Genomic DNA, 15,381 nt, shown 5'->3' with positions numbered 1-15,381 from the left:
ATTTGATGTTGTTTATCTTTTTACTTGTGAACTGTGAAAAGCCAATGGGAGTGATTGGGAACGTCACCTTCATTTATATAATTGCAATATGGAACAGGAAATTGGCTTATGCAAGAATGAAATCTGAGGCTCACTAGTGACAAGCATCTTCAGAAGTGAGAATACTCACTGATACATTGTTCGCTTGCAGGAGGAGAGTATTCTTAGGGGATACATTTCACATTAGGTAGCTGACAAACCAAATACTCAAGTGAATTGAATTGAATTGAATTTAGTTCTTGCCTGTGTGAGTGAGGGTGCATGTTTGATGATTGCAAACAGAAGCATGATAACTATACTCATAAAACAAAGTAAGATACAAACTCAGGTGAGCATGAGAAGAGTTACTGCTGTTTCATAGAGTATAGTCATTATAGGCTGAATACATGCTTCATAGGCTGATTGGTGATGTAGAATATAATCACATATAAAAATAGTACAAAATCCTCCCTATTCTTTAAGACTCTAGGTCTAAATGCAAATGCTGAGGTAGCCAGCCTGCTTTCTGCACAAGATTTTATTGCATTCATTTACACTTAAGGTGGTTTCACCCTGATGGGCAATTAATTGTACCATATTGCCCTCTCACCGCTCCCTCCAACCCCCCCCCTCCAAAAAAAAAAAAAAAGAACAGGGGGAGAAAATACAATGAAAAAGAGCTCAAGGGTCAAGATAAAGACAGGAAGATCACTTGTCATCATGGGCAAAACAACCTCAGTTTAAGGAGATTAATGTAATTGTTGCCAACTGCTAACAGACTACAGCAGGGAGAAGCTAAAGGCAAACTAAATACACCTTCTTTCCATTCACCTCTTCTACTTTCTCTCCCAAAGCAGTGCAGGGGAACAGAAAATGGATTGTGTTCAGCCCATAATGCTTCATCTCTGCTCCTTCATGGTCACTCTCTGCCACTGATTGATGGATCCCTCTCATGGGATGCCATCCTTCCCCAAATTATACTGTGTGATCTTCCCAAAGGCTGCAGCTCTCCAAGCACTGCTCCAACACAGCTCTGCAGCACAGGGCCCATCGTCCAGGCACTGCTCCATATAGGTCCTCATGGACAGCAGCTCCCCTAGTCCTCCTGCCTCACCGTGGGCTCCTCTCCATGGCTGCAGCTCTGGCTCACGACTGTCCCTGTCGGGGCTCTCCATGGTCTGTGGCTCCTCTAGGCCCCATCCACTACTGCACTGTGGGCTCCTCCATGGCTGCATGTGGAGATCTGCTTTGTGCACTGCCCACGGGCCTCTCCTAGGCTGCAGGGAACTTTGCTCTGCATCTGAAGAATCTCCTACCTTTCTTGAACCCATTTTCTGACCCATCAGTAGAGGAGGGATTAACAGTGTTTTAGTGGTGAACTTGTAGAAACAAGAAATTGTTATATTATGTCTCATACCTCTAAAAGAATTCAAAAAGGAACAATGTCTCCGTGGAGATCACTCATAGGGTCCACATATTTTACGATCCCCTGAAAAATCTTATTTTCCTTTGCCCCAAACGTCTTTGTTTTTGATATCACTTCTATATCTCCAAATATAGTCCAACATTGGCCAAGGGGACCACAGCAAGTATCCTTAATTTAAAAGATTAAGAAATGAGAAAGTGGAAAAAAACCCTGAAAAGTTGAAGGATGAGCAGCAGATGTGACTGGATAAGATAAGCAAACTTTCTCCACTTTTTTCCCTGATTTAACAGGGACTTCTTTTTGTTACAAGTTTAGTGACAGTGTGAGTACAAGTTAGACCTCAGTATATGACCACTGCCAAAAGGAAAGAACACGAAGAAAAAGAGTTCAGTAGTACAGGGAGCTGTCTGAAACATTTCAGTGGACTGTAGCAGAGAAGAAATGTGCTCCAGTTGGAATTACTCTTTAAAGCCTTCAGGCTTCAGTTGAAAGTGATCTTTTTTTTTCATGTATTTTAAGAGTTTCCAGAAATGACCCTCTAGTAAATGATATGACAGTGTTCTTGAAACAGGAATAGCAGAGCTGTGCTGAAGATATGCTGTCCTAACATGAGCTCTCTTCAGAGGTGTTGACCCAGCTTTAGAGATTTTGCTTGAAACTTGTACACCTGTATTTCTTTGTGACAAGCAGTATTTCTTGAAAAAAGCATCCAATGCCATACCAGAGCTATCTGAGTTTGAGCAATGTCAGCAAGGAAAATGTAGAAATTAACAAAATGGCAAAATGATACTAAAGAAATATTTACCATGTGTTGACACTAATGCCCTTTAAATTCTTCAGTTGATTGTTGAAAAAAAGATTCAATAAACTGCTCAGCCCTAGTTTTGGCTGATTTAGCATTTCTGCAGAAGTCATTTCTGCAAAACACCTTCTTGACCTTACTCTCTTCAGAAATTCAGTTGCATCTAAGAAAAAAATCAGAGCCTATTGTTTCTAGTTTACTTAATTGACCATTGTCCCAAAATTCTGAATTGCTAACATCTCGGTCTTCAGAAAGGTCTGAAAAGTGTTTCAGAGAATGAGGCTCCTTTACATTTTTCCACTTTTGGAAATAGAAGGGTTTGTAATGGTGGCATCTGTATTAATGATTCAGCTTTTTAAATATGTGGCCAAGATTTTATTCGAGTCACATGTAATTTACTCAGTGCTACAGAAAAAGTCTGATTAAGCTGGAACAGGTGTTTCTCATTTCAAGTTCAGTGCTGAGGTCTCTTGAACTGAATTAATATTTGTGTTACGGTTTTATTTTTTCCTTCTCGCAAGGAGGAGCACAATCTCTCCATATAATACTAGTTAAATACCAATCAACTGCACATGTCTTCTACTTCAAGCTTATTTTCATAAGAGCTTTCATAGTACCTCCTACTTTCATCTTCTTCCAAAGATTGTTCCAGTCCTGACCATTGTGACAAGATTGATTCAGAAGCTGATCGATTGGCAATGGGATGGAAGTCTTGAAAGAGCTCTCTGCAACAAGTTACATCCACAGTTTCTGACTGAAATGTTAAGCCTCTTTACTGTTGTTTACTTACCCAAGGATAGCTGTCCTTATAGAAGTGGGATTTAAAATACAGCAGACATAGTAGGCAGTGTAGAAAAAAATAACCTCTCTTCAGTGCGTGGAAGAATATAACTAAGGTAACACAGGAAGAGCAGTGTAATAAAAAAACCACACTGAATATCAATTGCAGTTCAGAAAGGTTTGGCAAGACACTCTATAACAGCAAAATATTAACTAATGCATTGAAATGGTTGTTGTGCTGTATGGATAAACTGCAGTACCTTCAACTGCTGAGCTCCTCCTGTTTATGACTCTGGAACCTCTCTTATAAGCCACTTCAACAAACTCTGAGCTTGACTTCTGAATTTCAGAAAGAAAGAGAATAGAAAAGTATCTGGAGGAGCTGAAATAACATAAACTTAAGCATCATCAAAGGAAATTTTTTGTTGAGACAATAAGACTGAAATGCTCTGACATCAGATACTGTTGAATACTGTATTAGCTGATGAAGATGCATATGGATACCATATATCTCAACACGGATATAAAAAGTAAAGTGAACTAGTGTGCACGGATCTCTCAAAATACAGTAGGGAAGCAAGTAGATGTGCAGTAAAATATTCCACATGTTTTCCAAGAAAGCTCATGCAATAAGATGTTTCTTATACAGTGATGATTCAGTCATGAAAAAAACTATGGATTTCCTAGTCTTCCTTCCTTCCATTTTATTTTCTTCTCTTTTTTTCTTTTTTCTTTCATTATAATTTATGAAGGTTTTTTAACACTTCTGCCAAGGGTTCTTGCCAAGCCTATATTGGATGTTTTCCAGTTTCCCCACGGCTTTTCATTCTTCTTGCCTGTGTGAAAAGTTCCCATCAAGTCTTTAAATTCCCTCTACTAATTATAAATAAGAACAAGTTAACTCTTAGTTGTTGGTTTTTTGTGTTGTTTTTTTTTGCCGTGATTCATATCCACAGAGTCTCTTATGATTTCCCATAGCATTCTTTTTCAATGGGCAGCCATCCTTAAAAGGACATGGACATATGGAAAAGACTTAATGCAAAATGAATGGTATTTTTTTCTCCTTCACATTTGTAGAGCAATCTCAAAGTAAATTACTATTCCTGGGGTAATGGAAACCAGCATCCTGTTGTTTTCTAGCAATTATAAAAGCACTGAAAAGAGAAGGGAGTTTGTTTCTATGACTTTTGTTTCTTCTTACCCTACTTTATAGGTTGGTGTACTTTTCTGAATACTCTAGCATATTTGTTAGTTGGGATTTACAAGATTTGTTCTGCTCTCAGGCTTTCCTGCCACTGAAATCCAGAGGAACAATACAATTGTTTGTTCATTATCTTCATTCAATGTAACATCCAAAACAATAGGTTGTTTCCAAACTTGCGCCTGTTGAGTATTTACTTCTTATTTTCTTATTCTTTAGCAAAGAACTTAAAAGCTAGGAAAGGAACTGTAAGCTGCTGCAATACAGTTCTGATCTGCTGTCTTCTTTGAACTTTGTAAGGAGTGACAGTTTTTCCAGCAGAAGACTGCATGGATTTGAAGATCCAAGAGCGTGAAATTCAGTTTATGTCAGATATACATATTTGCCCCATGGATTATACTTGGGATTATTGATTCCAAAATCATTGGGAGTGTTGATGAATAAGTTTACATGATGAAGGAAGAGGTTTGAGGTTTTATGAAGCCAATAGGAAAAGCTGTAAATTTTTGTCACTTGGAAAATTATATCAAGGGAAATATCTGCACAATTTATGTATTGTGGAGATAATCAAAGTCTTCCATCTCAGGTTCAGTAGGTGTTTATTAGCTAACTTAGACACAATGGCTGATAGCTCTGTGATAAGCATTGTAATAAAACACAGGGCTAAAAATAGCAGCTGCAAACATTAAGTGAGATACAAAGTGAAGGAGAAGTTAACCTGTGGGAAACTGAGCCACAAAGAAGCTTCATGATTTTCCCAGTATCTCTCAAGAAGACAGTGATAGTGCTGGGCATCCAGACATTTCATGTGCTAAATAGTGTGAGTGTTGCCATTTCAGTGCATGTTTCCATTTGGTGGTAATAGAAGCCTTTCTTAACACTAGATTAGAGTTCATTTCCAGCTCTACCACTGATTCTCAGGATCATCTTGAATGATTTACCATATTTTTGTTCAAGTTCACTGATTGTAAGATGGTGGTAGTAAAATTTTGGTAACCTTTATTTGTAAATGCAATTAAACCTTTTTGTCTCAGGGTGCTTATGTGAGATTTTCTGGACTGACAAGATGAGGCTCATTTCAGTCACAAAATCTTATATGGGTGTTGTTGAGGAAGGCAAGGAGGAGGAGACTTGTGACCCTCTACTCTTATGGTGCTAAGTTGACTTAAGAGTTTACAGCAGAACCATGATACGTACTCAAAGTTTACGCCAAACAAAAAGACAGACTGTTAAGAAAGTGGTAAGGGTTCCTTTTCTTGAATGACCCTTAATTCAGACTGAAGGCAGTGAATAGCCTTACCAGACATCAATCCAATGAAGAACAACTAATGATACTCTTGGCACATCACAGAGAAAGAGAACATTAATGGAGTTAAATGAAATCCCAGACAGAAAGCCAAATGGCTTGTGCCAGACAAGCATTGACAAAGTATGATCAGTCTCTTGCTGATTTATGTGCATGTGTGATCCAGTTGAAGCTGCAAGATTTCAGCTGAGATAATGTGCATAATTAAAAAGCAAAAAATTTACTGATGGAGTGGCAGAGGTTGGTGGAATCTAATTGGAGAAGTAAATGAGTAAGAAAAAATAATTTTATTGCATATTTGTGCTGAGCTGTATAGACAGTTCAGCAATTAAATCACTAATCAGGCAAGAGCTGGCTGACCTAGGAGAGGAGCATTCTCATGCCTCAGCTGAATAGGAATTAAAATATCTGCTCAAATCAATGCTTAAAAGATATAAAACATACAGAAGAAAACTTGGGGTTTCTGTTTAATCCTTTCAGTGAGAGTCTGAAGTCCTCCATGCTGGATCCTCAGGCTTTTTGTTTTATGGTGGAATCTTAGAGACTACCTTTTACATCTTATAATTAATCTTACTGTAATATTTTTGACTGTCAGAAATAGTTTTGCTTATTTAATTCACAATAATTTATCCTCTGAGTCCAGTGCAGCTAACCATAGTGCAGGAGATAAAAGTTTGGTCAGTATACGGCATCCATCCATCACCTTCCTGAACGTGATATGCACAAATGGTACTGTTGCAATAGTACATTAGGAGGGTGTTTAGTTCTGAATCCACACCATTAATCCGAGGATTTGAAACTGGTGCATCCCCAGCCAGGACATCTTCAATCTCTAGTTTAACGTAAAGGCTGTAGGTTTAGTTCAGGACTTTTCTGATTCAGTTACTGGTGTTGGTGAGTTGATGCCAGCTATGCTGTGAGAGCACTGGGGGAGTAATGAGTAGGTCTGGTGTTTGCTATGTCTGTAAAGTACATAAAGGAAGGGTTTTGGTTTGGTTTTTTTTTTTTTTTTTTTTTGGTATTTCAGCTCTGACATATCTGAATCTGTAAACATTTGTGGTGAGAAAAGTGGAGATGTTTCCCTTCTCTCTCCTTTTTTTTTTTTTCTTGCTCCCCCCTCAAACAAGGTGCTTGAACCTTCTTATCAGGGCATTCTTCTTTGCACACCACTAATTCACACAAAGAGTTTGTGAAATTTTTAATGGGAAGCAGCTACCTGACTGATGATTGGAATTAATTAGCTCAAAATGTAATACTACTTCCATTTGCCTTTGTTTTCAGAAAATCTTAATTTCTGCCAGAATAGTACAAAATTGCCTGGAGGATCGGCATGACATTCTGAAATTGCTGTATTCCTATGATGCTGAAATACACACCTAGTGTTTGGTTTTTTTTTAAAGGCACTTCAACAATTTGTTTTCCATATTTAGGACTGAATTCATTTTTATCCTTCAGTCCTCTCACATTGCACAGCAATGCAAAGTGACATTGGCACTGGAGACAGTTATAAAACATTTGCGTGAATGGTGTTAATGGACATTTATATAAGTAGACGTTTATGCAAATGCCATTTTGGACATGAAAATGAAGCCTTGTTTAAGCTTATTAGGAGACTTATTGTTCTCTAAATAGTCTGGAAAAAAATTAATTTTAGTATTGCTTCTTTTCCCAGGTTACTCAGTTCTAAAAATCATATATGTTTGTGACAAGGGTGTTTCTTTTCTCCCTTTGATTATGTAGAACAGCACAGGGACAGTGAAGGAAAACTCAGAACATTAAGAGCTCTGGTGCAGTACATATCAGTGGATATTCATTAGATAGTCACTTTCAGTCCCAAGGTCTCTCTTGCTAATGTGCTTGGTGGGAACTGTTCTTGGATGCTTATTGTTACAAATTTATCCCATACGTTAACACAAATTTGTGTCTAAACTACAACTACAGTGTACCAAGACCAGAGAAACAGAGTAAGCTCTCTACGTCAATGTCTGTTTTAGGAGGAATAAAGAAGAAATGAAATTTCCAGCTGAAGTTTACCACAGTTAGCACTATTTGATTAGTTGCAGTGGAGACCTATAATTATCTCTTATTTAAGAAGGCATATGGCTCCAACAGATGGTAAAGGAAAAAAAGCAAGTTAGATAAACACTGCTATTTGCACAAGATTTTCTGGTCTTTGGTTATATTTTACAGTAGAGAGCATAGGTTCTAGCAAGATGGCATACTGTTCATTCAAGGAATGTCCACATGTCTTAAATTTCACTAAAAATAGAAAAATTAGCATGGCCTACAAATATTTAAGAAGTTTGACAACAGTAGAAGAAACTAGATGACACAGGAACTTAGTAAATACATATGTATTTTGTAGGAACTCTAAACAAGAAACATCTCTCTTCTGATATTAGAGATATTACTGGGAAAGACCAGAAGGACAGCTCAAAGCGTGTGTCTGGACAGGAAAGGGTAGTCAGCCACTAGACAGATTTGGGTTATGTTTATGACAGTACTAACTGGGAAGATACATGCCATATAAATAATTCAGATTACATGCAGGTGGGCTACAGGTAGTCAAGACTGAGATTTTAATGACTTTGTTATGTGTAACCACCAGCGACCCATCCTTGCCATTGATCTGTGTGAGAAGACTGTGATTGTTTCTAATTTTCTTCAGGGCAAAGGCAGTGAGCTCACTTTACACTGCCTTCTTCTGTGATACACCAGCAGATGACTTTCCACTCAAAAGGATTGGGCAAGATCACAGGAACCGGTGACACAGCTTGGCTGCGTAGGTAGTAACATAAGGCCTGTGGGTAGGAAGGTATTGAAATGCTCAGAGCTCTTTCTCAAGTGTGTTGCAACGCCCTTCATCTATCTATGCATGAGTGACCCAGGAGAATGGAACTGTGTTTGAAGGGACGTGACATTTACTCGTGTGGGAACCCAAACATATAGACTATGATATGTTTCTTGAGTCTCTGAATTAATCTGAGATACAACTGCTTCGGTGCATGCTGTTATTCATAATGAAGTTTGTGGTAAAGCTCTGTTTACAACTACAGCAGCTTAGTTTTCCCATGTTATTGAAGAGTATATCTTTCATTCAATCAAATCTTAGCAGAACTCTAAATTTCCATTTATTTGAGCAGCAGTGTAAAAATATTTTCCTCAGATGGCAAGAAAGATTCAGGACATTTCTAGCAATTATCTTGTTTCCAGTGCTATGGATGTAAAGGCATTAAAGAGGATAGATTTGAAGTGAGATTACTTTTCCATAAGGATTTTTTCCTGACACTGTAATCGCTTCCTGTTCTTTTTTAGTCCTCATACACAAAACTCAATAAAGAGCAGAGAGAGAGTTCTGGAGAAGGCAAGATGTAAACCTGAAGTTGTCTTTCAAAAACACTGTCATATTGATATTCCCTGGAGCCGTAATTTTATATTTAGAATAACAAATATGACTTTGTTCTCTGCCCTGCATAGAGGATAGGAAGTGATGTAATCTCTCCAGCAGCAGTGCTGGGACCGAGTCATCACATTTCCTCCTTCCTTATTTTGAAAAATTACTAATCTGTTTTGCTTCTCTGGGCTACTGAATAGAGGACAGAGTCAGGGTGAATCCTCTTTCTGATCTTTCTTTGTCAAACCCTGGGATGACGTGTACTAAAAGCAGAGGTAATAGAAAGTTATATGTATGGTGTTTTCCCTCTGTAATTCTCAGTAAAGCTACAGCAGACATGTTCTACAAGATTAATAGAAAAATTGTATGTGGGAAAATGAGCTTTGAAGGAGATTTTAATGTATTTTCTCTTATTCACACTGCTTTTCCTTTACTCAGAGCGTAGTGAGGCACGGGCATAATCTGCCCAGAGAAGCTGCGGGTGCCCCATCCCTGGAGGCGTTCAAGGCCAGGTTGGGTGGGACCCTGGGCAGCCTGATCTGGTGGGTGACAGCCCTGTCCATGGCAGGGGGGTTGGAACAGGATGGTATTTAATATTCCTTTCAATCAAAACCATTCTATGATATTACGATTCTATGGTTTTCGCATTTTGTTTATGTCTTGTGCTCCTTGTAGGGTAATCTGACATTATTTAAGGTTAGTCTTAGCAACAGAGTGAAAAAAAAAGAAAAAAAAAAGCCAAGGATCTAATTCAAAGAAGGCTTTCTCCATTCTTTTGGTACCCAGTGGGAACAGAAAGTAAAGCAAAGTGATGTAGTGACGGCCACTCTAGCTGTGCATGGTCTCTGTAGCACTGCAGCTGAGTACCTCTTCCTTTCTAATGGCTGATTTTTCTTTACAAATTCTCTAAAATATACTGCCTTTCACCCATGGCTTTGTTATCATCTAGTGTGAGAATGTGGGTTAGGGACCGCGTTAGACAGTTGTGTGTTTTTAAGACCCGATGAAATAAAAACAAACACAGTTCCATCATTTCTCAAAGGTCACATAATACTAAAGTTCCCATGCAAGACTGGGTCTCAGGCAGGGATGCCTACTGTCCTTGAAAAGGGACTGTTGCTTAACATTTATTCTAGTTTCCTTCAGCAGTTATAGATACCAAGAGGAAGCAAAATTGAAAATGCAATTATGGAAAGAATTTAGCTGATGAGATTGGAGCATCCTAATGATTTATATGCCAAGCAGATATCAGAGAGCTTAAGAACTGTCCAATCCTATTGCTAGCAAACAGCAAGGATTCACATGACTTCAGTGGCTTTGAGGGAACGTTCATCATCAAGTCTCCACTACAGCAAGATATTGCCAGTTCAAAGTCTCTCCTTGACAGAAATCAGAGGTTGAGATATGCAAGTGTCATTGTCAGTTGAATTTGCCAAGGTGAAATGTTATTGATGCAGAACAGCTCTGAACCTTCTGAAGCCATTTTTTTAGACATAAAAAAAAAAATTGAGTACACGATGATTAGAATAAAGAAGATTTAAAGGTAAGAAAGGAGATAACTGAGGCATAACAAGAGCAGAAGTAGGGAGTCAAAATGCTCAGAGTTGAAAAAGAAGAAAGTGATATAACTGGAGAGGACAGTAGGGATAACTGGCCAGTGAAGTCTGAGAGAAAGAGTTTTAGTCTATCTGGTCTGTGTACTACAGACTTAGAAAGGTCAAAGGAGCTGTTCAAATTTGAACAACACTACCTTCAGATGTTCTTTCTTGAGGATGTTAAACAGATTTTCTTTTCCATTGTTGTCTTACTTCTACTTTCCTGTCCAACTCATCTTTATATACTCTGAGATATTATGGAAAACATGTTTTGAAGGGGCTTCTTCACGTCTGCCACAGACAGCTCACTATTCAAGTTCCCTTCTCCTGATGATGGTTCTCAGAACAGTGTAGTCTCTATTCTCAGTAATTTAGGCTGAAGATAAAACCTACATTTGTTATTTAGCTCTTTCATTTTCCAGGTATTTTGAAGGCTTATTCCACCCAAAGAAGATAAGCAGTAAAAGTCATTTAGGAAAAGGACACAGGAAAATAGGATTCCTTGTGGCTTAAGGGACACAGCAAGTGTCACAAATACATCTCCTGACAAGAAAATTTACTGAGTAAAAGCTAATTACTGCAAAATTAGTCTTTCCTTGTTGAATTTACCAAAACTCAGACATTCGAAAGTGTGGAATAAAGAGCCAAAGAGAGGTCAATATGCTCTAAACTCACACTCTCACCAGGGATTGAGAGCTTCCGGCAGTTTCCATGTACCACATCTGTCTTCCTTGGAGTGCACATGGCCGGTGAGCCATGCAGGCATAGCTCAGAGCTGTCTGGGCACGTGAGGTTTTTCTAGAAAGGGATTTGGGAGAGTTTCAAGCTTCTCTCTCACCACCTTATGCTTTGTGTTGGAGGGGTGTGTGTGTGCACATGTGTATATCTGCTATGTTTTCTTCTAGCAACCATCATCATAGAATCATCACAAAAATAGTTTGAGTTGGAAGGATCATCCAGTCCTACCCCCACAATGAACAGGGACACCTACAGCTAGGTCACATTGCTCAGAGCCCCATCCAGTCTGACCTTGGAAGTCTTCAGGTACGGAACATCTACCACACCTCTGGTCAATCTGTTCCAGTGCTTCCAGCCCTTATTGTAAAAAACATTTTAATTATGTCCAATCTGAACTTCTCATTTTAGTTTGAAACCGTTTCCCCTGGTCCTATCATGACAGAACCTGCTAAAGAGTGTCCCTTTTTCTCTTACATCTCCCTTTAGATACTGAAAGGTATCACTATCAGGTCTATGAAGGATGTCAGCCATGGCAAATGCCAGCCTTCTTGCTACTATGTCTGTTAGCTGAGAAGTTTGTGCATTTAGGATGACACAACTGTCAGAAAGCTTTCCAAGAACAAGGAGAAATCTGCAAAAGTTACTGAGATGATGGTGATGTTTTTATGGAGTAGTCTAAGGACGTGCCTGTCTGGCTTGGGTACCATTTCTTATAGGTGAAAGAAGCTTGAGTATGGTCATACAGCCAGATGTACTCTGCCATTCATCAATGCCTGCTGAAAGTTTATGGAGACCAAAAAGTGTATGTGATCACAGTGAGGTGTTGGATAGTGAGTTTCAGCAGTAGTGACAGTAGGTTACCTCCACTAGTGCTGATTTTTGCAAGTGCCACATGCTAGCTCTTGTTCATTGCTGGTGAGAATAGATAGTTAATGGTGGTGACTGTGATGAAAAAAATAATGTTTTGTAGCAGAGAATTTGCTCTATCAAATAGTGTTATTCTCTTTTTATCTGTAGAAGTTTCCATGGAAATAAATTGGAGGCATTACTTTTTGAGTGACCTACGTACATCTGTTCTTAAACTAAGCAATTTTTGGCACTGTATTTTATCTGCATGTCTTTGATTTTGACCTTCCCAACAAGAGAAATGACTCTTTATGCCACCTTGCAACTCTAGCTCCTAAAGCAATTACACACTAGCAGTGGTCTGTGCAGGAGTGCGTTTGAAAAGTAAATGACATTAAACTTTCCATCTTAGAAGAGTAGTGGTATATCAATATCCAAATCAAATAACATAAAGCTCCCTTTGTCTGCCAGATAGGAATAAGAATGCATTATAACCCTAATACAATTTTTGCAGTGTCTCTAATATGATGAGGTTTAAATTAAAATAAATATGGCTGCATGCTTTGAAGAGCTAATCACGCTGAAATGTTCTAGCCTAATGGGTGTAACACGAGGAAATAAATGTGTATTTCTCTAGGCTGCTCAGACTTACGCAGAAGTATTTGGAAAGATATGTGATAGGAAGGCAATAGCAGGGTGAAACACCTTGGCTATTCACGGGTGTTCTTGGTGAAAGTCGGTAATAGGAAAATGATTTTAATGTAGTTCAGGTTGACAGCCCTGTGGTCCTGCTAATTGATTAGCACAAGTCTTATTGCTTTTTAATGAACTCTCTCCCACTGACCCTTTTCATTTACTCATTTATTTATTTATTTTGGGAAGGTACTCCTTTATCTGCACTATTCCAGTTCCAACAGACGGGCGTCACAAAAGCTAATGATTACAATTGATTATAATGTCAAGCCTCCATTCACTTACCTGTTGTGACATTTAGTACTCTTTTTCTTTATTATTTTAACCCTTTCTTTTCTTTTATATTTTTTTTACCTTAAACAAACTTTACCTCTGGAAATTCTTAGTCTTTTGTCAGTATCAACTCAACAAATTCTGACTGCAAATTATGTATGATATTTGCACGAGAAGCAAAGCAGTAGCTTTAGCAAAGCAGAATAGACCTGTCCAGATTTGAAGCTCCTGACAAACCAGCAGTCTCTCAGACTTTCTGACCTGGGCTTTTATCCTACCCCTGATCATGGGCTCAAAACAGCTCTTCAGACTCAAATGCCCAGAAGTACCTTTCTGAGATGCTGTTATTCTTTTAAAAAACATGTACCTGCTGGCTTCCTGACCAGATTCCTCTCTCTTTGAGGGATTGATACCGGTACACCTTTTTTAAACACACCTCATCAGGAGAGTTACAAAACATTGCTTGCTAAAGAATTAAATTTCAAAAGCTTAGGTTCATACAGCACTGAAAGCTGTAAAAGGATAGAAGTGCCTGAAGGTAAATTTTGCAAGTTGTTGCTCAGCGTCAATGGAAGAAGAATTAGCAAGTGATTCAGATTAACAGCCAAGACTGAATTGGAAAGAACCTCACTCTGGTGCTCAGTTGTTCATTAGGTAGACACACAGGCATCACAGACTCCTGCAGATGGAACTCATGGTAAATTTTGTTACCTTCAATGTAGTTTTGTAAAGCTAAGCAAGTCATGCTCTGTTTCTGTCAGTGAAAGAAGAATTAAGAGACAGTGGACTTCAGGTGAAAATTTGTCTTATTCTAAAGCTTGCAACTTTTTTTTGTCAGATGACTAGTGTCTTAAAACCCATGGGTTCCTTTGTAGCCAAAACAAATGGCATACAGTGGAGACATTTGAAGTTAGGAAGGGCAAATTCTAGCTGTGTATATATGAAACTCATTTGTGTGCATGTGATATAACAGCACACAGATGGAAACATTGACTGTCTGAAAACAATGAGCAGAAACTTAAGTTTTTGTTTTTTGAGTTGCTTCATTGAATCCTTATTGTATGAGCCAACTTGCCTTCTCTCACATAGGCCTGTAGGATTGCACAGGACTTTAATCAACTTGAATAAAATTTCTATTTTATTCTTTTTCTATATTTTCAACCAAGATGCCTCTGCACTTTGGGGTTCCTAATTTGAAATGTGCTATTAGCTATTGTCCTCCCTCCCGGGTAGTGACTTCTAGAAACATCAGAGGTGACAAGAAAGTTCCCTTTTCTGAAAGATGCTCATTGTAGACAAAAGTTGAAATATTTCAGGTGAGCACCCATAGCTCATGCTTCTGAAGACTCCCTAGGGAACATATGATGCTTCAGGTTTCATTAGAAATAAATTTAGTAGGGTAAGTCCTGACGCAGGGTTAGCTATTCTCCCTTTGAAATCTAGCCTGTCTAGTTCTGTTTAACATTCAGTTTTTATTTCTTTGAATACTGTGGTTGGAAACCTGCAACAACCTGCTCCATTAACATTAATTATTGAGAATGCAAGTGTTTAATTACAAGTAATAATAAAACTGGCTTAAATAATCATGAAGTGAAAGTGTAAGAGAGAAAACAGTCTCTCGGCAGAAATCACACCAGCCATCTATCTGTGTTTTGTGCAGGTGATTCCAGCCTTTGCTCAGCCTGTGTGCATGAAAACAACGTTTACAGCAGAATATTTCAGATTTTGTACAGGAATGAAGAGATCATTCTTAATGAATCGATGAACTTTAGAGTACATCTGCTTCTGGATGGCGAAAGGGTGAGTTGTCTTGGGATGCTCATAAAAAACAGGAGGGTTGGGATTCCTCATACCTGACTTTAGGTGTCCATCACATAAACACCTCCACTTGAGATGTTACCATGGGATCTATATGCTGTCACAGGTCTCATCAATACAACTGACAGAGGTAAGTACATGAGTTATCTGACCTATTGTAAACATCTGGATTAGGAGATCCTGTACTCATCATATATATATATGCTGATTAAGGTGCTTGGGGTAATTTGTTTAGATGTAAGCGCCAACACTGTTAACATCTGTATTACATCAGATAGAACCTATGCTCTGTGCCTATTATCAAACATGCCCTAGTTTTCTAGTGGAATAAGATGTTGATATACTCTAGTACGTCAGTGAATCAGAAACTCAAGTGTGTCAGCCATAATTTCTCATTTGTGCACTAGGTCACCCATTCTACATCTGCATAGATCAATCTTACCTGACAAAATCAACAGCCTTCTGCATCTTGCTTCTCCCCTTTTCATACA

The 15,381-nt window shown here is 38.5% G+C and overlaps 1 protein-coding gene across 9 annotated transcripts in view; it reads left to right on the top strand.

The window, feature by feature from the left end:
* The window catches only part of FAM135B (family with sequence similarity 135 member B), a 194,086-nt gene that overhangs the window by 105,032 nt on the left and 73,673 nt on the right, over positions 1-15,381 (top strand). For 8 of the 9 annotated variants that reach the window (XM_021387042.1, XM_021387036.1, XM_021387040.1 and 5 more), the window contains one exon: positions 14,733-14,872. In XM_021387042.1, the coding sequence (XP_021242717.1) occupies positions 14,733-14,872 (140 nt within the window). Of the gene's footprint in view, positions 1-11,544; positions 11,567-14,732; positions 14,873-15,381 lie in introns of those variants that run through there. The other variant, XM_021387045.1, reaches the window with a different exon arrangement.

This window comes from Numida meleagris, chromosome 2 (assembly GCF_002078875.1).
Source record: "Numida meleagris isolate 19003 breed g44 Domestic line chromosome 2, NumMel1.0, whole genome shotgun sequence".
NCBI classification, from domain to species: domain Eukaryota; kingdom Metazoa; phylum Chordata; class Aves; order Galliformes; family Numididae; genus Numida; species Numida meleagris.
This window is presented reverse-complemented; position numbering and strand designations above follow the sequence as displayed.